At 46.7% G+C, this 21,918-nt stretch overlaps 7 protein-coding genes and 1 pseudogene across 8 annotated transcripts; 2 read left to right on the top strand and 6 right to left on the bottom strand.

Annotated features, from left to right (window-relative positions):
• Positions 1–20: 20 nt before the first annotated feature.
• On the top strand, positions 21–2,009 carry LOC9628970 (protochlorophyllide-dependent translocon component 52, chloroplastic). Its single transcript, XM_024663511.1, has 7 exons — positions 21–574; positions 692–864; positions 916–982; positions 1,027–1,173; positions 1,233–1,418; positions 1,488–1,657; positions 1,709–2,009. The coding sequence occupies exons 1-7, from the start codon at positions 74–76 to the stop codon at positions 1,938–1,940; spliced, it is 1,476 nt and encodes a 491-aa protein (XP_024519279.1). The 5' UTR covers positions 21–73; the 3' UTR covers positions 1,941–2,009.
• A 15-nt stretch (positions 2,010–2,024) lies between these two features.
• Positions 2,025–3,701, top strand: LOC112342151 (pentatricopeptide repeat-containing protein At4g02750-like). Its single transcript, XM_024663505.1, has one exon. The coding sequence runs from the start codon at positions 2,025–2,027 to the stop codon at positions 3,699–3,701; it is 1,677 nt and encodes a 558-aa protein (XP_024519273.1).
• Positions 3,702–5,259: 1,558 nt separating this feature from the next.
• LOC9628971 (ribonuclease P protein subunit p30) lies at positions 5,260–8,332 on the bottom strand. Of its 2 annotated transcripts, XM_002989736.2 has the most exons (6): positions 7,893–8,332; positions 7,742–7,822; positions 7,596–7,676; positions 7,387–7,541; positions 6,856–7,320; positions 6,623–6,758 (listed from the first exon to the last, which is right to left on the bottom strand). In XM_002989736.2, exons 1-6 carry the CDS (start codon positions 8,292–8,294, stop codon positions 6,713–6,715), a joined length of 1,230 nt encoding a protein of 409 aa, XP_002989782.2. In that variant the 5' UTR covers positions 8,295–8,332; the 3' UTR covers positions 6,623–6,712. The 2 variants fall into 2 exon arrangements, with proteins under 2 accessions (XP_024519280.1, XP_002989782.2); XM_024663512.1 differs by lacking the exons at positions 7,387–7,541; positions 7,596–7,676; positions 7,742–7,822; positions 7,893–8,332 and adding an exon at positions 5,260–6,214 and having other exon boundaries at positions 6,273–6,758; positions 6,856–6,960.
• Positions 8,333–8,419: 87 nt separating this feature from the next.
• LOC112342152 (pentatricopeptide repeat-containing protein At4g02750-like) lies at positions 8,420–10,438 on the bottom strand. The gene is made up of 2 exons (XM_024663506.1): positions 9,813–10,438; positions 8,420–8,618 (listed from the first exon to the last, which is right to left on the bottom strand). The coding sequence occupies exons 1-2, from the start codon at positions 10,436–10,438 to the stop codon at positions 8,420–8,422; spliced, it is 825 nt and encodes a 274-aa protein (XP_024519274.1).
• A 614-nt stretch (positions 10,439–11,052) lies between these two features.
• Positions 11,053–11,686, bottom strand: LOC112342157. The gene is made up of 3 exons (XM_024663523.1): positions 11,642–11,686; positions 11,404–11,588; positions 11,053–11,326 (listed from the first exon to the last, which is right to left on the bottom strand). The coding sequence occupies exons 1-3, from the start codon at positions 11,665–11,667 to the stop codon at positions 11,091–11,093; spliced, it is 447 nt and encodes a 148-aa protein (XP_024519291.1). The 5' UTR covers positions 11,668–11,686; the 3' UTR covers positions 11,053–11,090.
• LOC9628972 lies at positions 11,687–14,748 on the bottom strand (annotated as a pseudogene).
• A 734-nt stretch (positions 14,749–15,482) lies between these two features.
• Positions 15,483–17,387, bottom strand: LOC112342128. The gene has a single exon (XM_024663444.1). It carries the CDS (start codon positions 17,296–17,298, stop codon positions 15,589–15,591), a length of 1,710 nt encoding a protein of 569 aa, XP_024519212.1. The 5' UTR covers positions 17,299–17,387; the 3' UTR covers positions 15,483–15,588.
• Positions 17,388–17,595: 208 nt separating this feature from the next.
• On the bottom strand, positions 17,596–18,916 carry LOC112342153 (pentatricopeptide repeat-containing protein At1g11290, chloroplastic-like). The gene is made up of 4 exons (XM_024663507.1): positions 18,576–18,916; positions 18,099–18,417; positions 17,821–17,955; positions 17,596–17,619 (listed from the first exon to the last, which is right to left on the bottom strand). Exons 1-4 carry the CDS (start codon positions 18,914–18,916, stop codon positions 17,596–17,598), a joined length of 819 nt encoding a protein of 272 aa, XP_024519275.1.
• Between the last annotated feature and the right edge of the window lie 3,002 nt (positions 18,917–21,918).

Genomic DNA, 21,918 nt, shown 5'->3' on the forward strand with positions numbered 1-21,918 from the left:
CGGCCAGTCCAACGATAAAATCACCCAAGATCATACTTTGGTGTTCTTGGTCTATACTATAGATAACGTTTCAATGGCGATTCTCGAGGTTCTAGCTCCAGATATTACATGGCAGAGCCCATGGAAATCCTTGTGGGCGACCAGCAACCATAGCGTCCCACTCGCATTCTCTAGAAGAACCACGAGAAAAGGTAGAGTAGCGCATCCAAGGCACATAGCTGTAGTCACGAGAGCCACTTCGTCTAGGGAGAAAGAAGAAGCTCTAGAGCAAACCAAGCGCTCGACATGGTTCGATTGGAACAGCGAGTGGTACCCGGTAGCGATCGAGCAAGAACTAGACAAGGGAGTTCCTCACGCTGTCACGATTCTTGGAAATGAATTGGTTGTGTGGTGGGATAGGAACGGGAAGAACTGGCAAGTTTTCAGTGACAAGTGCCCGCACAGGCTAGCTCCATTGTCCGAGGGAAGAATCGCGGAGAATGGTCACATCCAATGCAGTTACCACGGATGGATGTTTGCTCCAGGAACTGGATCGTGCTCTCGGATCCCTCAAGCCCAGCCTGGAGACTTAAGTGTAAGATTGTTTCTTTCCAAAGTTCTTGGATGTTTTTTTCTCTCCAAAGTTTAGTTCTTGGACGTGCTTCTCTCCAAAGTTCTTGGATGATCAAAAACTTCTTTTTTATCTTTCCAGGCTGCTAGATCGCCTCGCGCTTGTGCGACGGTCTATCCTAGCATGGAGCAGCAGGGGATTTTGTGGATGAACTTCAGCGCTAGCGCGTCTTCGCAGATCAAGCCACCTTTCTTTCCAGTTCTCGAGGACGCTGATTTTGTTCACTACTGGGCTACGAGTGATGTTCCCTACGGGTAAAAGCAAAGGTCTCGAGATTCTCACCAAAGTTCTTATGCTCTTCCAAGGTACGAGGCATTGATAGAGAACCTCATGGATCCTACACACGTTCCATTCGCGCATCACAAGCTCCAAGTATGTTTCATCTTGTTCTTTTCACTGATAGTTTTCTCGATCAGGGGAATAGAAACAAAACCGGGCCAGTGAGCTACACCGTGAACAAATTCGATCGGCATGGTTTCAAAGGTAGCACAGGACGAGGGGACGTAGTTTTCATGCCGCCTCTCTCGTTTGTGATGGAGATAAGAATACCACCCAAGCAAAAGGTTCTTAGCAAGCTTTCGAGCAAGCTGGTTTCTAAGAATCTCTGGATTGCTCAATGCAGGAAGAGTCGGACAAGATCACATACACCGTGTTCATGTGTGTGCCCGTTCTTCCGGGCAGAAGCAAAGCCTTCTGGTCCTTCCCGAGGAACTTCGCAAAATCCATCCACTTTTACACCCCGAGATGGCTCGCTCACCTTCGACACATGCTGGTTCTCGACTCGGATCTCTATCTTCTCCATATCATGGTAAGTCTTCGCTGCTTCCTCCATGCAATCGATCGATGATCGAACTCTTGGAATCCTTTCATCCTCCAGGAGCAAAAGCAAGAGCGAAACGAAAGAGAGTTCACACCAACATCGGCCGATGCATTCGTTCTGGGATTTCGAAGATGGCTCAGCGTTTACGCGGGTGGAGCTCCAGGCTACGCTCCACACATTGATCGAAAGCTTCCATCATCTCCTCCAAAGCCGCAGCTCATGGACAGGTACTCCCTCGTTCTTTCCTGGATTTTCTCAAAGCTTGCGATCACCACCAGGTATGAGAACCACGTCAAGAGATGCCCGACTTGCATGGCGGCCTTGAGATCCTTCAAGCTGGCCGAGCTGGGGTTGCAAATCGCGGCGATAGCCACAGTGGCAGTAGCGTCGATTCGCCGTTCTTGGTGGGGGATCTTGGGAGTGTTCTTGTGGATAGCTTCGAGATATACAGCTCGCTTTATCCGCAAGAACTATCACTTCCACGACTACAACCATGCCCTGGTTAAATGAAGAGGAAGATCGATTTGTTCTCTTGCCAAAGCTTGGAAGTTTCTATCCTCGAGAAATCTAAGATCTGCCCACGATTCAGAAGCAATGGACAATCGCGACCACTGCTTGCATTTGATCCAGTCTTGCGGCAATCTCTCCGCGGCGCTAGATCTCCACCAGCGATTGATCCAATCCAGCTTGTATCGCGACGACGATGTCTACCTCCTCAACAAGCTCATCGAGATGTACGCTGCCTGTGGCAGCGTGGAGCACGCCCGGAGCGTCTTCGATGAGATTCCCACGAAGAATGCCTTCTCCTGGGATCTCCTCCTCCTCGCCTATGCCCGGAATGGGCATATCAAGCAAGCGCAGCGCATTTTCGACGCAATGCCACACAGGAATCGAATCTCTTGCACTGTTCTTCTCGACGCCTATGCCCGGGAGGGCGATCTTTCCCAAGCCAAGAAGATTTTTGATTCGATTCCAGAGAAGGATTTGGTTTCCTGTAATGCCATGATCTCGGGATATGCCCAGAACGGGTATCTGGAGGAATCTAGGCTGTTGTTTGGTTCCATGCCGCAGAGAGACATTGTTTCATGGACTTGCATGATTTACGCTTATTCCCAGTGCGGTAATTTTCAGGAAGCTAAGAACTCGTTTAACTATATGCCAGAATACAACTTGGTATCCTTGAATGCAATGTTGTCTGCATATGCCAATGGCGGGCATCTTGGTGACACGAAGCGATTCTTTGCACGTATGCCGGCGACGAATCTATTGTCTTGGAACTCGCTGCTGCATGCATACGTGAATGGTGGCAGCGAAGTTCAAGCTTGCAAAGTCTTTGAATCGATGCCGGAACAGGACATTGTTTCATGGACTACCTTGTTGAGCGTATACTCCCGCACTGGGAATAAGCTGGAGGCTGAAACTCTCTACAACAAAATGCCTCATTGGGATCTAGCTTCGTCCACAGAAATGCTGAATCTGTTCTCATCCAAAGCTGATTTTGAAGGCTTGCAAAGACTTCTATCCCAGATGCCCATGCTTGATCTTGCAACGTGGAGTTCCATGCTTGTGGCTTATGCCCGAAAGGGTCATCTCGAGGAAGCTAAGTTCGTGTTTGATTCGATGCCTTTCAAGGATCTAGTTTGCTGGAATGCCTTACTCAGTGCATATGCACAGCAAGGAGATTTAACCCAATGCAAGGATTTGTTCGATCAAATGGAGCGCAAAGATGAATTTTCATGGACTACCCTGCTTGCTGCGTATGCCCAGAATGGAAACTTGCAACTATCAAAGAGATTGTTTGATGAAATGCCTGTGAGTGACACAGTGTCATGGACATCTATGGTGGCTGCCTTTACGCAAAACGCAACACCTCGAGATGCATTGAGTACATATTACAATGCAAACATGGTTGATAGATGTAGCTCTTCTGTGTTCGCATCGGTACTAATCGCTTATAGCGCTTTAGGAAAGCTGGAGAGTGTATATAGTTGCTTTAGATCTTTAACTCTAGACTATGGTGTGACACCCAGTTTTGAGCATTTTAGTTGCATGATCGATGTGCTAGCTCGTTCATCTGAGCTTGAGCAAGCCAAAGACCTCATACACAACATGCCTTACACTCCACATATTCTAGATTGGAGGTGTTTTCTTGCTGCTTGTAGATACCAAAGTGATATTGGATCCGCTGAAACAGCTGTTCATCATCTCATCCAATCTAAAATGAATGATGGGTCAAGCTACATTATGTTTGCAAACATGCTTGCAAATTAAGATAGGACTTGCTTAATATTGCGTGCAACAACGTTTTGTTTGCTTAATAGTAGTGTTATTTCTATTTATTAATCCAATTAATCAATGGAAGTTTATAATTATAAACATGTTTATAATTTATAAACACAAAATTAATTTTATTGAATATCAGGTAAAATAAACTAAAAATATTAAAAAGTGTGTAGGAAAGTTTAAAAATTATAAACATCTTTATAAATTATAAATAAAAAATTAATCTAAATAAATAGCAACCTTTAGATGTTAGAATATCCTAGAATATCCAATTATATTTTAGGTATATTCATTACTGCCCAGTTTTGCCTAAACACGCTAGGAATTGACTTCAAATTTTTGCTGTAAGGGATTACTTTTTAGAGGTACTTAAAATAATTTTAATTTTAATTTATTAATCCAATTGAAGTTTATAATTATAAACATGCTTAAAATATATTAAAAATATTCAATAAAATAAACTTAAATATACTAGGAAGTGTTTTGGAAAGTTTATAAATTATAAACATGTGCATAAATTATGAATACAAGATTAATCTAAATGAATAACAACCAATAGATGGTAGAATATCCTAGAATATCCTAGAATATCCAAGAATATTTTAAGTATATCCACTACCATCCTAGTTCCCTTACTAAGAAAAAAAATCAACTTTTTATAACTATAAAAAAATTTGTTGATAATTTTGAGTTATTAGAATTTGTTATGAAATTAATAAAGCTACCATGGAAGAGAAAAAATTATAGAAACTGATTTTAGAAAAGTAATTGTCAAATTATAATTAGATTTATACAACTTTCTAGTATAACAACTATGAATGACAAAAGTTAAAACAATTAAATTTATTGTGTATTTGGTCTTCTTAACATGACATTCTTTGATGTGGTATTTCTAAAGACACAACATTCTAGTGGCACAGTAATATTAGTGGCTTACAAATACTATTTTTTATTATCACTAATATTAATTATAAAGTTATGCTCAACACACTGTTATTAGTAACTAACCAAATGATGAACTTATATGTTTGAAGGACAAATGTACATCAAACTGTAGAATGTTAGCTTCCTCAATATATTTTTAAATAGTTTATATAATTAGTCAAAAGTTTTGACTTGAAGAAAATGTCTTTCTGTTTAAATAAGGATCCCAGTATTGGGACTATAAAACTCCATTTGAAATAGATAAAGTGAATTTATATGTTATTGTTCCTAAGATTTATTCTCATGTTAATTAGTGTTATTCTTACTTATTAATCCAATTGATCAAATAAAGTTTGTAATTTATAAACACAAGATTAATCTTATTGCATATCAATCATTAGATGATAGAATTAAAAAGAATATATGAAAAAGGGTTTTAAAAAGTTTATAAATTATAAGCATTTTTATAAATTATAAATACAACATTAATCTAAATAAATAACAATCGTTAGATGGTTAAATATCCTAAAATATCCAAATATATCCTAGGTATATTCACTATCATCCCCCTTAAGCAAACCAAGAAAAAACAATATGGTTAGTCTCTCTTGAAGTCACTAAATTTCCAAAATGCCAACTCATGTATTTAGCATGGTTTAGGATGACTCTAAAGAATAATCTCTTTCATCCCAAATACCAACTTGTTTATAACTTTGTCAAGGATTCATGAGCGTGGAATCGCCCAAGAGTCTGTCCATAGCATCGTCTCTCAAAGACACATACGCAGCAACGCTGCCCTCGTCTCTCCCTGGGAAGTAGTACATCCTCCCATCGTTTGGGACCGCCACAGCTGCCATCCCCACCGGCTTGCCGAATCCAAAGTCCTCGTACACCGGGAAGTAGAACGAGCTCCCCACAATCACGTCATTCTTGGTTAAAGTCAAGCCAATTCGGTGCTGCTCGTCCGACGCAAGCATCTCCACGAGCTCGCAGAATCGCGTAGCCTGCTGTTCAGTGAATTCCTGGATCGTTTTTCTAAGCAGTGCCAGTCCATCACGGCCTACTTGAGAAGCTGGCAGTGGAGTAGTGCCGATAATGAGAGCGCCCTGGCCTCCGTAACCCGGATCCAGCCACCGGAACCTCTTGCGGCAATTCACCGCAAAGAACATGGCTGTGGACCCATGAAGCTGGCGAGCGACAGTGATCTTCTCCCACAAGTGAGCCGTCAGGAGCTGGAAGGTTGTAAATCCGGGATCTTTTTCCTTGAGCCTTGCGAGAACTTCCGCCTTGAACACGAAGCATCTGTTGCTATACTTTGTTGGATCTTCTAGTGTGGCAGACAGCACTGCTTGCTTTGGAGCCCGCCTCAAGTAGTGTGGAATCTCGAGCTTGTCAAGTGTCGGACGAGGAGGAAGAACTTTGATCGGCTGGTCGCTCCAGACTGGTAACAGTGATATCTCTTGTCCACGGCAAACTTCCGCCCAGGATTTCCAGAAGTGCCATGCACTCGTCCCATCCATCACCTGGTGATTAAACTTGATCGAGATGCACAGACCACCGCAAGAGAATCGAGTAGCCTGCAAAGCAAAAGGAAAAGAGTTTTTCCCTGGTGATGGAAAAATGGAAATTTGGTACCTGGATGAAGAGGAGAGGGGCGTCTGAAGGCCAGGGCCAGTTGAGAACATGCCCGGCAGTCTGCGCCAAGCTCGATAGATCCTCGTCAGGAAGCTGGAAATCACCATCGCTGTAGCTCAGATCCCCGAGCCCAACGTCGGAGCTGGCTCTGATAAACATGATGCCGTCGCCGTTACAGTCCACCTCCATGAGATCATCTTCTCGGACAACGAGACGTCCTCCGACAAGATAGAAGGCCCCCAGTGCTTTGCGAAGGCCGGCCTTGAGCCTCACTATTAGCGCATCAAAACAAGCACCTTCCTTGACTGAAGGACGCTCGAAAAAGAGAAACCGAGTGCGATACTGTACCTCCCAGGCGAAGTGAGCTAACGGCGAGAGAAGAGCCTTGCCGGGCTTGTTGATCTCCGGAGGAACCAAGCAGATCTCTTCCACCTCCACCTTCATTCCCAAAAGCGTCGAGAACGAAAACTTCTCCTAGTCAAAACCCTGAAGTGATGGAAAAAAAGGCGGCTCGTCAACAACAAACCTTCTTAGTGGCAGGACACAAGGATCAAATGTTTCATTAAATGGAAAAAACTATTACCCGTTCTGGTGAGTCCTAGAGCCATCCCCATTCATTGCCGCAATGATCGAGAGAGAAATGCTTTTGAGGCTCTGGCGAGTGTTGTACCTCTTTCGCTTCTTGAACGGTTGTTTTTCGGCAGAGGATTGATCCACCACAACCTCCTCCAACTTGGATAGCTCGGCCTCCGGAAGAACACAGTCCTCCTCCACCTTCGATACTTCGGCCTCCGGAAGAACACAGTCCTTCACCTTGGATACCTCGGCCTCCGGAAGAACACAGTCCTTCACCTTGGATACCTCGGCCTCCGGTAGAACACAGTCCTCCTCCACCTTGGATACCACGGCCTCCGGAAGTACACAGTCCTCCTCGGTTACCAGAGGATCCCAGACGTTTGGTACGTCAAACAGTGGCTTTTCCACCGTCTCAATAGTGATGGCTGCCTTGTACGTGTTTTTCCTTGTGTATCCGTGCAAAAGTACCGAGCTGTGTTGTTGAAATGAAGTTTGTGAAGCAAAGAAAAGTTGAAAACAAGAGGGAGACACTACTTACTTGCAGTTTTTGGAGATGGCAGCTCTTGCCTGGTCCATCGTAAGCCCGAACAGCGTTGCCAGGTTTGCCGCGTCGTTGGGTCCCCGGATCTCGCAAGCGTTTCGGGCACCACTGCTTAAGATGATGTTACGACCGCGTGTCATAGTCACGAGCGTCTGGATATCGAGATGATGCCAGAATGAGAAGAGAAAAAAACACACACTCCTTACTTGAGTGTTTATGAACAGCTCTTTTCTTGCGTTTGGATCATCCAGAGCGGGGGCATACACGATCTCAAAGAAAACTCCTCGCTGTTAGAAAAGGCAACGTGAGTTCTTCAAAGGACTAAAGCTAGGAAATGGAAAAACTATCTCACCTCTATAGCCGCATCTGTCAAGGCAGAAGATTTGATCCTGAAAGACAACTTCTGGGACAAATTCAAGCTTATCACATCAACCTGGAAAAAAAGAATCACGATCCAAGAGACAAAAAAAAATAGAAGAAAGGTCGAAAGTTCTCATTCTTACCTCCATGGTCGTGCAAGCTTGAGCAAACGATTGCTGGCTCATCGGCTGGACAGCAACCACATCATACGACTGAAGCACGGGATTGGAAGGATTGAGAGCCGCCGCTTGCACTTGATCCACCACCACGACGCTGATTCTCGAGTACTGCCGGAATGGGATCTTGTTGGAGACTCCCAGGAGGCGGCGATGGAACTTCGTAGACTCACAAACCCCAGGCAATGCGGCGAGGAGCACATCGGGCTTGATTGGCCGCAGCTTGCAGCGATCCGACTCGTGCATCACGGCCTTGACAATGTGAGGAATGGCGACGCCGGTGTATCCCAGCTGCAATGCCATGGCCAGCGCCTCCCGCCTCGGCTGCTCATTGCCGCCATCGCCGCAAACGTTAAGATCGAAGAACATAGAAACCCTAAAATAAATAGGTCTCTTTTGAGAGAACAAAAAAAAGTTTTGTCACTTTTTGAAAGGAAAGAACTTTAGCTGAAAGTTTGTGTTTTATGCTTGCTTGTATCACTGTTGCAAAGACATCATCTTCTAGCAATTGCCGAGCCCAATCCTGGTAGTGATTCCAATCCTTCTTTGCCTCTAGCAGGTACACAAACTGCTGCCACGGCTTCCAGTTTTGATTCAACCTCAGTATCGCTCATGTTCCACGCAAAAACGATTCCATACTCTCGGGATCTTGTTCCGTTACACGAACCATGGAGCACTGCGTCTTCCATGCGACTGCTCCATCCATCCCCAAGAGAAACTCCATAAAACCAAGAACTCGGCAGCTATTGTCACTGTGGTGTCACCACCATGTCTAGAGCTGCTTGTCTTCCCAGTCTTCTGTGATTGTTTGGAGTTGATCCAAACTCCTTGGCCACTCTCCGGCGAATTCCCATGCTATATCTGCATTCATCAATAAGAGTGTTGGGCTGACCCCCTTTCCAAGGTTTCGATTGAAGTGTTTTGTGCTCTTCTCGAGGCCCCATGAATCTCTGACCTAATTGGGTGGATGAAGGAGCTTTCATTTTGTCGAAACAGTGGTGATTGACTGATTTTTGTCGCTGTTGTTGCAATCACAAACGCACCGCTCGAAATATTGCAAACAAAACCGGAAAACTACGATGATTGATTGAAGCAGACAAAGGAGTTTCAATGTGTACAATTATTGTGGCAAAGTTGTTAACCCAAGCCGGTTTAAGCGAATATGGACTCTGGTGATCCTCAGCCATTACAAAGGCTACTGTGCATTTGCAATCTTTTGAGCATAAAAAATAGAGAAATAGGAGCAGACAATGTGCATGTGAGGTTACCACTGTTGTGTTGATGAATCTTAACCATCAATCCGGATTATCACAGCTTTCCTTTTCCGTTCATCTGGATTCTTGATGCATTTGCCGGGTTTTTAAGCATCAGCATACATGACTCAACTTGAAGCCTACATCAGGTTTATTTGAGTTTCATGGCTCTTTTGATCTTTTAATTAGTGAGGATTAAAGTGTGTAAATTAGATTCAAAGGAACATTAGACAATTACTTCAAGCTTCTAATATATACACTCCACTTTATTTATTTTTATACTTCATCCTAAAATGAATAATTTTATTCCAAAAGTTCAAAAGATCTTAACAAAAATGGATAATGTCCAAAATTTAATCATATGAACAAACAGAAAATAAATCACTGTGTTAGAGTGTTATAAAAAATCATTATGGGTGTTGGCCACAGTGCCACGAATTTGTTTAAAAGTAAATATTTTTCATAAAATTTTAATGAACTTTTATTAGAAAACTTTAAAGCGAGAACTTAAATCTAAGCTGTCTTGTTAATACAACATTTAGTTAGAATGCTATTAATTCTAAATTCCAAGTTTTAAATTTAAGCTAAACTTGGTTTATGACACTTTCTATTTCCTACGCTGCTGAATAAATACTTTTGTTGGGTGCTCCGGATCTGACTGAAAAGCAGATCTAGCAACATCCTCCTCTTCCTCCGAGCCTCCAAAAGATTGAGTCTTATAAGTTCCAAGCAGACACTGGCAGTTGACAATATCAGGGGAGAAAAGCATGCTAGTGTAAGTTCCCGAGCACCCTCAAAATGTCCAGCCTTGGCAAACACATCCACCATGCAACCGTAATGAAGCCTGCTCGGCTTCATGCCAAAGTCTCGTCTCAACGCACAGAACAAATCCCGACCAACAAACATACTCCCAGCGTGAGTGCAGCCGATGATCAAACAATGAAAACTAGTGTCATTTGCCACAACCCCTTCCATCCCCACTGCTCGAAACAGCTCTTCGACGTCCGCCAAACATCCTCTCTGAGCATAAGCAACAAGCATGGAGTTCCAGGAAACGACGCTCGGTTGCGGCATCTCGTCAAACAACCTCCTCGCCATTGCTACAAGTCCTTTGCAAGCGTAAGCCCAGAGCATAGCGTTCCAGGAAACGACATCCCGTTCCAGCATCGAAAGAAACAGTACCTTCGCTTCAAACAGCCACCCGTTGTCAGCGAAACCAGCCAGAAGCGTGTTCCAGGATATCATGTCCTGCGCCGGCATCTCATCACCAAAAACTTACTCCTCAACAAGCCCATTCTCAGCATTTGCACCGAGCATCGAGTTCCACGACACAAGGTTACGGCTCGTCATCGTATCGAATAGATACTTGGCCTCCTCGACAAATCCCTTCTGGGAGTACGTAGCTAGCATGGTATTGAACGACACCAGGTTCCTGACTTCCATCGCCTCAAAAGCCCGCTTCGCCTAGTTCAGCTGCCCGCCGCGGGCATATCCCCCGAGGATCACATTCCTGGACACTGTATCCCACACAGGCATTCTCTCAAACAAAACCTTTGCCTCGTTGATCATCCCGTTCTGTACATAAACAGCCACCATGAAAACACGCTCTGCTGCGGCATGCCGTCGAAAAGTTTTCTACATTTGTACACCGCCAGCATCCCGACGCACGAAACCAGATTGTGCTGCGGCATGTCGTTGTACAAACGCTGGGCCTCCAGCAGACTCCCGCGGCATGCTCTGAAACAAATCTACACCTGCTCCGGCCATGATCAGGCAACCACACAATGATTCTGTCGTAATTCTGGTAGATTATATTAATTTACTGTATTCTATATATATATATACATTTTTTGAAAAATAATTCATTAAATTGTTTTAGTGTTAAAATGCATTTAATTAACTATATGTGTTTTCATGTGAATAACCCAACATCGGAGAAGGTTGGTATTTTTTTCTTCGTGTCGGTTATAAGTAACGTACGAGCTATTATTGGTCGATTAAATATTGGGGGTGCTCCTGGAACATCTCCTCTCGCCCATACCCTGCGCATTATAACCTCGTCCCTCATCGTGTAGAAGTCGTTCAGATGCTCGAGATTGAAAACCTCATCCGGGAAATGAACAGAACGTGTGACCGTGGGCACCACACCTGTACAAATAAATAATCACTAACTTAAACAAGAAAAACAAAAAAAACAAAAAACAGAATACTGAATTCAAAGTTACCTCTGAGTGCAGTCAGCAAAACTTGCTTGGCATTAGCCACACCTGTCTGATCAAGTGCATCCTGGTTCCAGAAAAACACAAGTACTGGATCATCATCTGAAGCGCTGTGCAGGGCATCCAGGACATCTTTCTTTTTTTCTCCCTCGATTCCTTGTTGTGCAAGTTGGGAGGACAGCTCACAGTTTCTACAGTGAAATACAGTAAATCCTACCATCGATTCCTGTTAGAACACACGCACCTCAATCCGTATAGCCAACGCGCCATCAGCTAAGCTCCCGTAGCGCTAAACCCTAGCCCTCGACCTCCAACTGGAGCCAAGAATATTGTCGAAGGACATTCTCAAGACTTTTCGTGTTTTATTTTCAAGATAAGGAAGAGCAGTTTGATCCTTGGAATGCAGCCCAAGGACTGCAGTAAGCATGCCGAGCATCGGAAACAAAACGAACCACTTGAGAAGACGATAGTAATGCATATGAAACGTGAGGGAAAACTGATCCCGCGAAGTAGAAGCCATTCTTGTCCACCATTTCCAGCCTGACTGTTCCCGTCGATCGTGAGGAAGCGCAAGGAAGCTGAAGCTTCTGCACCCCTGGTTGATCGTAGATCTGAGACTGTCTCGTCTGTCTAGGCCCTTGAAAATTGCCGGGAACAAGTAGTGTTACCTGCAAACAACACAAATTCCTGTGTTCTCAGCAAGGAGGAAGTTCAAAGCGATTGAAAAAGCTTACAGTCACATTGTAAGGTCCTTGCAAGCTATGCTGATCCACGATCTTGAAGATGACCCAGAACCTGCTGCCTGCTTCGTCCCGAAACGCTCTGGAGGATGGCAAAGCGTAGATGCCTTCGCGGTTATAGCGTGACGACACGTTCCTTCCGTGAGTTAGCTAGCATTGGTCATGCCTGCAGAGGAACAATTCAGAAGCAGCTCAGAAACAAAAAGTATCGTGTCTGAAAGCAGTAAATGTTTCTGTTCGTTGTTGTAACGATCAGATCAAGGTCATCTCCCCCGTCAGCTAAGACCATTGTGTATCTGCAAATAGCAAGACGCATCAGAAACTGAAAACCGAATTCATAACACCAAAAGAGTACTTACGATTTCTCTCCAATATCGATCGTGTCAGCGCAGCCAGATTTCCCATCAATCATGTACAAGTATCCATCAAAGGACGTCGTCACCATAGTCAAGCCGCCTGTCTGCACCGTGTCCTCGCTAGAACCAAAGTCGAGCAGCAGAACCGAAGACATGACCCGGCCATGAGTTCGGAAGGGGAAAGGAGGAACATAACTGCCGTCACTGCCCCGCAAAACATAGATGTTTCCTGATGCAGTTGGAACAACAATGTTGCTACTTCCATCGCCGTTCACATCACCCACAGTTGGTGCCTGAAACAAACACACAAAAGCTCATCAGACGGACACCTCTAACCGTTCTGAAAGACACGAAGTCTTACTTGAGCAACCAAACTCTTCAGGTGTACTTCCCACAACAACTTGCCGGTGGGCGCCCAGGCAGCAACATTTCCTCTAGTGTCCGCAGTCAGAATCTCAACTTTCCCATCGTCATTGACATCGGCTGCAACGACTTGCGCGTGAATTTCTCCCATTTGTAAAGGAAAGTTCGCTCGCACAGATCCTGGATGAAAACAGAAATCCAGATTCAGTCACGATCGACAAGCGAAAGAGAGAGAGAGACGTACCATTGTAATGCAGAGCATACACGAATCCAAAAGAGGTTCCGACGAGAATGCTCAGGTAGCCTTCCCCGTCCAAGTCAACCACCGTGGGTATATACGCTCGAAAGCTCACGGAATCGGTGCTGAGATCCAGATGCGTTTCCACTTGACTTGTTTTGTATCCATGTTGAACACAACAATCTCCCCAGAAACATATTTTCCAATGTCTACATCCTTGCCCAGCTCGGAAGCATGCGCAGGTACGTCGCTCATCGCTCAAACCATCGTTTCCATGGTCACGGAAAACGTCAAACGAAGCGGCTGCTTCCTCCAATACACCTTCTTCAGTAACAGTTCTTTCTCCGACTTTGTGATCCGTCCAAACTTGCCTCAGTGTCGTCAACAGCTTTCTTACCACTTGAGACGTATCCTGTATCAGCTTCCACTGGCTTGTTCGCAACATCAACAGCTTCGTCGATGAAATATTCATCGAACTCTTCTTCCTTATCGTCAAGAGGCCAGCGCGACATTTCATCATCGCTCAAATCATCGTCTCCACGATCAAGAAAAGCGTCGTCAAACGCTCGAACCTCTGGCCCAATAACTGTCCAATCCAGAAGCTTTCTTACTGCAGATATAGAACTTCGCGATTCGTTCAAACTGGCTGCGGCCATGTTAAATCCGGTTCCAGGTTCCTCAGTGTCGTCAACAACTTTTCTAGTAACTGAAACGTTTCCTGTGCTACTCACATTAACTTCCACTGGCTTGCTCACGTTGACAGAGGAATCAGCGGAGGCGTTGATCTGTGCAGTTTCAGAAGAATTTGCGACATGACTAGCGCTCTCCGAATGTTCAGTGGTTGACATGTTCATGTTCCTGTCAGGAACTGCAAGTAACAAGACAAGTTCATGCTGCACTTGCACCGACAGCTGAATAACGTACTTGGAACGGAAGAAGCTAGACCGTCGTCGTGAACATCGGGATGAGACCGGTCGTCGTGATCGGGATCCAGCCCAACATACCAATCCTTCCCAACTCTGAGCTTAGGAACGACAAACTTGTCATCCGACGAAAAACCCGACGAACTGTTTCCACAATCAACGGTGGGTTAAGAAACTAATAGAAGAAGAGGAACAAGGATTTCATCCAGCAATTACCGGAAAATAAGAACCTCTCCGAGAAGAATCTCCTTGTATCTATCCTTGTCAATGTCATAAATTAAAGGACTCGAATGTACAATCGCTTGATGAAAAGCTGGCCAGCCTTGAGTAGCGAAAAGAAAGAGGAAAATAAAATTAAAAAAAAACTCGGGCTGGCTTACCTGACAATTTCTCACCGTCTGCACCTTCAAGGACATCCAGCACAACAACATCCAGCTTTCCGTCCCTGTACAAATTGGCAAACGATTCACACGCAAAACACTCAAAAAACTACAGCGATGCACAAGACGTACCCATTGATGTCTGCTATTAGTGGAGCTGAATATATACCTCCGCCTGCCATCGCAATTCCCCACGCCTGGGACACTGCGTGTTCGCAAGAGCTTCTTCATCACTGCAACAAGAAAAACAAGCGTGACACCGACGAACGAACAAAAACCAGACGGAAAAAAAACTCACAGATTAGTCGCCTGGCGGCTCAGAAAAATGTTGCTGCTCCATGTTCTTGTCATTCGCCACCGGCCTGGATAGCTGCGCGTTGATCAGCGCCACCAGCAGCAGCAGCAGCAGCAGCAACAGGAGGAGCCACATCTACGTAAGCCCCGGATTTCTCCTCCTCCACATCGATCGCACACCGCGCTGCAGCTGATCCGCGACCTGGCTGCTGCATCCCGCAAGCACCGACATCCATCCCGTCTCGCTCGGCTCCTAGGGCATTGCCTCCAGCAGCTGCTCCGCCTGCCGCATCTCCCCAACCCGCGCAAGCAGATCCACAACGGCAACGTAGTGATTGCATCCTGCCTCCAGCTGATGATCGCAAACCATGGATCGGAAGCACGCCCCGCCTTCCGCCACCAATCCGGCATGAGCACAGCAGCTCAAAACGCTCTGGAAAACCACACCTCAACCTGCATCCTCCGCATCAGCTCCTCCGTTTTCCCACTCAACCGCGTCTCCACAACGCGATCTCCCCGCGGATCAATCTCTCGAAATGTGTCCTGCTCGCTTCCACCATTCCGCAGCTGGCGTACAGCTTCACCACGCAAACACCCAGCTCCCACTCCATTCCTCTGGCGACAATCTCTTGATGGATCATCACGCTGAGATGGAATCGACGAGCGGAAGAACAAGCCTCCGCCATAGTCGTGAGGCTGGATTGATCCGGAATCACTCCCTCCAAATCCATCGCCAAGAACAGCCCTGTAGACGAATCGGGGTTGATCCCGCGATAATATGCAAAATTTTCAAAATCCAAGGTATGCTGTGATGTTGCATATCAATTACCCAGAGCTCAAGAAGTAAAAAAGAGAAGAAAAAAAAAAAAAAAAAAACCAAAAGCGAACTTTGCGTGTCTACTTCCATGGGAAAGCCATGACAAACTGCTGAACTCGAGACATCACCGGTAGCGCCTGCTCGTACGTGTCGCCATCATCTTTCTTATACTCTTGAAAGCTGTAAGTGTCGAACTTGGAGTCAGGAACCACGAAGATGAGCTTGTAGAGCCTTGGGATGGGCAGCTGCTTCTTCTCATGCCATATATCATACTCTTGCACCACCTCCCATATTGCCGACCAGAAGAGTTTATGATTCCGGGAGATGGTCTCCTGGAAGATGATGTCGGGAGTGAATAGTGAGCCGAAAGCCTTCTGAGTAGCAGAATACGGCTCCACAAAACAAGCCTCTGGGAGGCTTGCTAGGCCAGTGGCTACCTCTGCCCCTGGTCGCCTTGCATCCTCTGTGCTAGCTGTGTCCATGTAGAGATTGAAACCAGCTTTGTCCACCTGCTTTTTCTTCCTCCGCCCCGAACTGGTGCCTCTCTCATCAACCGGGATGTCGCTTGTGATTTCCCAGCGTCGCAACCGCCTAAAATGCTGTGGCTTAAGAGAAATAGATGGAGAGCAGCTTGAGCTTGGGCCATTGAGTGGCCTCAGCTTGAACTCTCCACCTCCACTTCTGACCGTCTTGTGGAAGTGCCTCTCGAAAACCTTGCCTGCTAACGACTGGGCAGAAGGAATTTCCTGACAGAAGTCGAAGAAATCCTTGACTGCTTCAAAACCTTGTTCTTCGTAAAGATCGCACACCATCTGCTCAATATACTCCGAGCCAAAGCACAGCTCCTTCTTTGTCACCCTGTAACAGTACCTCTCGTTCAAATCCACCACGTTAGGAAGCTTATAATGCAGCAGATAGTGTGACAAGTCCGCACGTTTCTCCCCGTCCCCAGCTGCATGCCTGATTACTGCCTTCCAGTCACTAGCTCTTGACGCCGCGTTGTCCATATCACTTTTCAACTTGGCCAGAGACATCTGCTCATCCAAGATTAAACGCGGCAGGCCCCCGCAGATCTCATAGCGCTGCTCGATGTCACGGTCACTGAATTCCAACTGCAGCTCATCTCTGCAAGCCTTCAAATCTTCCAAGCTCCAAGCTTCAAGGTGACAAAGGATGCCTGTGTCCTTGGAACCCTCGTGATAGCCACGCCTGCCTGGGGAGACGCACTGAAGGAGAGGGCCGTAATGCCCTGCTACACCCCTGGATTCACCGTCGATTATCAGCCAGATGCTCTTCATAACCCAGGCCGGTGGAATCACATAGGCGAGTGACATCGAAACCAGGGGATCCTCCAAGGAGAAGTCGTAACACAGATAGAGTGGATTGTCGCCTTTGGTCCTCCACACCACCTTGTTCTTGAGCTTGGCTTGCTTGTAGAACCAGTAATGTCCAAAGTAGCTCTTCCCAATCCCAGGCGTCCCCACAAGGTGAAAACTGAACCTCCGTACCCGTTTCCGCCTCTTGGGTGCTGTATCCTTGTTTGCATCTACAGGAGTACCTGTTCCGGAGGCCATAATCAGTTGAATGTACTCCTCCAGAAGGTCGTAGTTTGGATGAACCCACAGCGGATGCAAAGATTCATCGCCCAAAAATCCCGAAGGTACGTCCAACACGCCATTTTCCACCTCTGCAGCAGCAACCTCCCTACCATAGATCGCATACGGCTCGACCAGAACAACTGCGACTGCCCCAGCCGCCGCTGCCGCCGCCGCCGCCGCTGCAGACGCCATTTGCTAGATCCTAGAACCCCTAGTTTACATAAAACTTCAGTTTAGGACTTAATGAGGGCACAATCATAACAGAAATGTGAGATGCGTTTAGTTTATCGAGCTAGCTACAAGCTGACGGAATTTGTCTGGCAAGTGAGCCTCGTAATCTTCCCATCGATCCACAACCTTACCACTTTCCCAGCGGACGAGCGTGGACGCCGTGAATCAATCCTCAAAGGATGATCAGAAACTCGCCATGCTGTTTTGTCGCTCACATTCACCCTCACCAATGTCGTCGGCTTCTCAATTCCTCGTAGATCACAGATTCACCTCGCACACAATCTGATTCAATCCATCCCAGAATCATTCAATCATTCAATCAATCAAATTTCAGCTGGGCACCAGCTGCGTCTAAGCGACGGCACAATCTCTCCCACAAACAGGATCAACAACGGCCTCCCCTCGCCTCCCCTTTCTTCTCAACAACGGCATCAAGCTCCGACACGCTCGCGTCCACAATCACCATCGCCCACAAACCCTAACCTTAACCCGATCGCGTTCTTCCACCATTCCCACGCTTCCAAAGATGTTGGCCATGAGCACGTAAGACGTCGGATCCTTCTCATCCAGCTCCACCAATCTCTCATACGCGATCTTCCCCACCTCCACATTCTTCCACTTGTGACACGCCCCAAGAATCGCAGTCCAAGTCACCGCATTCGGCTCGATTCACCAATCTCAGCGCCTCGCTCAGGAAATTCGCCCGCCCCAGAAGATCCACAACGCAGTTGTAGTGGATGATGTTGGGAATCACTCCGTACTTGTTCTGCATCTCCTCCAGGAACTCCTTGCCTTTGCGAGTCAGCCCCGTGATTGCAAGCCGAAAGAAGATGCGTGAGCGTGATCTCGTTGGGGACGACTCCTGCCTTCTCCTTCATACGCTCAAACATCTCCAAACTCCGCTTCCAATCCCCCGTCTGGCTGTAGCCACTCAGAAGCGCATTCCAGCTGCACAAATCCCTCGCAGATATCGAGTTGAAAACCATCTTCGCAGCTTCCATGCTTCCACATCTCCCGTAAAAATCCACCAAGCAAGTTGCCACTGGAACATCCTCTTCCAGCCCACAGCTCTGAATCTCCCTGTGGAAGAACTTACCAGTTCCAGCTGTTGAAGTGAAATCCGTTGTTCTTGCTCCGCTTTTCTTTCATGGTATTAGAGATCAGTTTCTGAATTCTTTCTTCTCCTTTCTTTGTGTCTCACATCATGAGCTGCAGCAAAGTTGGATTGATCTTGCTACAGGGAGTCACTGCCTTTGATGGGAGGAGAGGGTTCAACACCTGGTCCAAGAAAGTGATGCGTGTGCTGCAGATGGGGAAATCGTTTCACCACCGACAATCGCTGCAGATGCCCATATGCGCAAGCCCCTGCTGCGTTGGGAGCTTCAACTTCAGTGGAAGGAGAAGTCGTGGATGAAGAGGCAATTCGTGCCTCTATTGCAGCAGCTTGACAACAGGATCCTGGGAACAAGCTGTGCTGGAGAAGAAGGAATCTCGAGCAAAAGGATTGATTCTTTCTAAGCTTGCAGATGCCCTTATGATGCGTTTGCATCATAAGAGTGCTTGTGAGATTTGGGCTCATCTTCACAACAAGTATGCTATTCTTTCCCTCTCCAAGATCAGCATGGTCGAGACTTGCATTCGTGAGACCTGTTTTCATCCAGGCAAGAACTTTGAAAAGTTCCTTGCCAAGATGCAAGACCTGTGGATGGAGTTTGAAGGCAGTCTAGTGGCGTTCAATGAAAGCAAGAAAATTCTGACGTTTTGTGAGGCCATGCAAGATTCTTCTTTTAGTTCTTTTGTCCCTACCATTCGCATTATGTCGCTCAACTTTGAACAAGCTGGGCAAACTTTACGCTCGAAGCTGTTTGCGAGAGGTTTGATTGTGGACTTTGATCAGAGGCCTTCTCATGTTTTGTTCTCACAGTCTACATCAAATGTTTTTGCATCAAGTGATCAGTCAGGAACTGATTCAGCTCTGTGGGCTGGAAATCATCGAGGCAGAGGAGGCTGCGGAAGAAGAGGATGAGGCAGAGGTCGTGGGTTTAGGGGAAATCCGCAGCAGCAGCAGAATTCAGGGAATTCTAGTAAAGAAGCAGTAGTTCAAGATTGTTTTGTGCGCAAGAACAAACAGGAATGTTGGACCTGTGGGATGCCAAGACACTACTCTAAGGATTGCCCAGTTGCAGCTTGGCTGCAGCGCATGAACATAGGGCTTGCAGCAAATGCTTAGGAAGGAAAAACACAGGAACTAGCAACATCATCTGAGATAGCAATTCCAAATGTTTTTGAAAAACTGACCATCGATTCAGGTTCAGAGAGACACCTAATGCAAAGCCGGTCAAACTTTGTGCAGTTGCGGGCTGCGAAAGGGAAGTGCATTTGTGTGGGAGATGGAAGCATTTTACCTATTTGCGCAACTGGGGATGTGTGAGTTCCACTGGGAAGAAAGTCTCTGCTCTTGAAGAATGTGTGGTATGTTCCAAAGATGTCTGGATATGAATTTCTCCAAGCATCAATGTCAAGTTCTTGCAAATGGTCGTCCATTATTGCATTTTCCTAGATGTGGTAACCTGTTTAAGAAGGAGATAACTTCTGGAAAAAATTTGAATGCTCCTGAGATGTGCATGACTGCAGATAGTTCTCTTTGGCATGCTCGACTTGCACATGCCAATCCCCCTCTCATCAGGCGTATGCAGAAGCATGAGCTTGTGGATGGCTTTAACAACCACATTCTTCAAAGTTCAGCAAAATGGTATTGCATTCTTGGTAAGCAAACCTGTTGTACTTTCAAACCTGCTGTGATCAGAAGCACTTGTCCCTTGTAGCTCATTCACTCAGATGTTTATGGACCCATGCGACTGTTTGCTCAGAATAGTGTGAAGTATTTTGTGATGTTTACTGATGATTTCTCCAGGCACATGGATGTCTTCTTCCTTCGTCACAAAGATGAAGTCTTCAGCAAATTCAAGCAATTTGTAGCAGAAGCCAAAGAACTGGTTGTTTACATACTGATTCAGGAGGGGAATACATCAACAAGTCCTTTCAATAGTTTTGTGTTGAATGAGGAATTCTTCATCAATGCTCTTGCTCTCATACCCCTCAATAGAATGGAGTCTCTAAGCGCAAGAACATGACAATCATGAATGCAGTTTGGTGCTTCTTTCAAGAATCAGGACTATCAAAATTCCTTTAGGCTGAAGTAGTCGGATCAGCTGTGCACTGTGAGACACAACATCCCTATGCCCCAAAGTGGAGCCAAAAGGGTGCCACGTGGTAGTGGCCGAAGCGAAAGCCAAACGAGCGTAACACGTTTGGACTAAAAGCTCCGACTTGAAAAGGTCGAGAGTGGGAATGAAACTCTCAACGAAGTGCTCGAGGAACGAGCACGAAGCGAGCCATAAGCGAGGCTCCAAAAAGGGACCCAAAAGGACCAACACATGACACGTGGAAGTGTCTGAGATGGACCCGAGTTAGGGTCTGAAGTGGAGTCCGAAGTGGAGTCCAAGATGGATCCGAGTTGGAGTCCGAAGTGGAGTCCGAGATGGAGTCCAAGATGGACCCAAGATGGAGTCCGAGATGGACCCGAGATGGAGTCCGAGATGGAGTCCGAGATGGAGTCCGAGGTGGAGTCCGAAGTGGAGTCCAAGATGGACCCAAGTTGGAGTCCGAAGTGAAGTCCGAGATGGAGTCCGAGATGGACCCGAGATGGAGTCCGAGATGGAGTTAGAGGTGGAGTCCGAGGTGGACCCGAGATGGACCCGAAATGGAGTCCGAGATGGAGTCTGAGATGGATCCGAGATGGAGTCCAAGATGGACCCAAGATGGAGTCCGAGATGGACCCGAGATGGAGTTTGAGATGGAGTCCGAGATGGACCCGAGATGGAGTCCGAAGTCGAGACCGAGACCGAGACCGAGACCGGGACCAAGACTGAGACCGAGATCGGGATCGAGACCGAGACCGAGGCCGAGGCCGAGACCGAGCCTGAGCCCAAGTCCGAGTCCGAGTCCGAGTCTAAGTCTGAGTCCGAGTCCGAGTACCAGTTCAAGTCTGAGAGGGTGAAAGCCCAAAGCGTTCGTCTCCCAGAGTCCGAAGTGGAGTCCAAGATGGACCCGAGTTGGAGTCCGAAGTGGAGTCCGAGATGGAGTCCGAGATGGACCCAAGATGGAGTCCGAGATGGACCCGAGATGGAGTCCGAGATGGACCCGAGATGGAGTCCAAGATGGAGTCCGAGGTGGAGTCCGAAGTGGAGTCTAAGATGGACCCGAGTTGGAGTCTGAAGTGGAGTCCAAGATGGAGTCCGAGATGGACCCGAGATGGAGTCCGAGATGGAGTCCGAGGTGGAGTCCAAGGTGGAGTCTGAGGTGGACCCGAGATGGACCCGAGATGGAGTCCGAGATGGAGTCCGAGATGGACCCGAGATGGAGTCCGAGATGGAGTCCGAGATGGACCCGAGATGGAGTCCGAAGTCGAGACCGAGACCGGGACCAAGACCGAGACCGAGATCGGGACCGAGACCGAGACCGAGGCCGAGGCCGAGACCGAGCCTGAGCCCAAGTCCGAATCCGAGTCCGAGTCCAAGT

The sequence above is a fragment of the Selaginella moellendorffii genome, unplaced genomic scaffold (assembly GCF_000143415.4).
Source record: "Selaginella moellendorffii unplaced genomic scaffold, v1.0 SELMOscaffold_100, whole genome shotgun sequence".
Lineage (NCBI taxonomy): Eukaryota > Viridiplantae > Streptophyta > Lycopodiopsida > Selaginellales > Selaginellaceae > Selaginella > Selaginella moellendorffii.

What these genes read in the sequence shown, in the direction of transcription:
- LOC9628970 (XM_024663511.1), top strand. Translation starts at nt 74, where the DNA reads ATGGCGATTCTCGAGGTTCTAGCTCCAGATATTACATGGCAGAGCCCA. An exon ending in TCGCGCATCACAAGCTCCAA is followed by an intron (nt 983 to 1,026) that starts GTATGTTTCATC and finishes TTTCTCGATCAG; the next exon opens with GGGAATAGAAACAAAACCGG. An exon ending in AAGCCGCAGCTCATGGACAG is followed by an intron (nt 1,658 to 1,708) that starts GTACTCCCTCGT and finishes GATCACCACCAG; the next exon opens with GTATGAGAACCACGTCAAGA.
- LOC112342151 (XM_024663505.1), top strand. Translation starts at nt 2,025, where the DNA reads ATGGACAATCGCGACCACTGCTTGCATTTGATCCAGTCTTGCGGCAAT.
- LOC9628971 (XM_024663512.1), bottom strand. Translation starts at nt 6,716, where the DNA reads ATGAAGGTGGAGGTGGAAGAGATCTGCTTGGTTCCTCCGGAGATCAAC. An exon ending in CCCCTCTCCTCTTCATCCAG is followed by an intron (nt 6,215 to 6,272) that starts GTACCAAATTTC and finishes TTTGCTTTGCAG; the next exon opens with GCTACTCGATTCTCTTGCGG.
- LOC112342152 (XM_024663506.1), bottom strand. Translation starts at nt 10,438, where the DNA reads ATGCCGGCGCAGGACATGATATCCTGGAACACGCTTCTGGCTGGTTTC. An exon ending in ATCCGGAGCACCCAACAAAA is followed by an intron (nt 8,619 to 9,812) that starts GTATTTATTCAG and finishes TGGATGGAGCAG; the next exon opens with TCGCATGGAAGACGCAGTGC.
- LOC112342157 (XM_024663523.1), bottom strand. Translation starts at nt 11,667, where the DNA reads ATGGCGCGTTGGCTATACGGATTGAG. An exon ending in CGTTGGCTATACGGATTGAG is followed by an intron (nt 11,589 to 11,641) that starts GTGCGTGTGTTC and finishes ATTTCACTGTAG; the next exon opens with AAACTGTGAGCTGTCCTCCC. An exon ending in TTTGCTGACTGCACTCAGAG is followed by an intron (nt 11,327 to 11,403) that starts GTAACTTTGAAT and finishes TTATTTGTACAG; the next exon opens with GTGTGGTGCCCACGGTCACA.
- LOC112342128 (XM_024663444.1), bottom strand. Translation starts at nt 17,298, where the DNA reads ATGGCGTCTGCAGCGGCGGCGGCGGCGGCAGCGGCGGCTGGGGCAGTC.
- LOC112342153 (XM_024663507.1), bottom strand. Translation starts at nt 18,916, where the DNA reads ATGAGCCCAAATCTCACAAGCACTCTTATGATGCAAACGCATCATAAG. An exon ending in ATCAAAGGCAGTGACTCCCT is followed by an intron (nt 18,418 to 18,575) that starts GTAGCAAGATCA and finishes GTTCTTCCACAG; the next exon opens with GGAGATTCAGAGCTGTGGGC. An exon ending in CTGGAGGAGATGCAGAACAA is followed by an intron (nt 17,956 to 18,098) that starts GTACGGAGTGAT and finishes GCGTGTCACAAG; the next exon opens with TGGAAGAATGTGGAGGTGGG.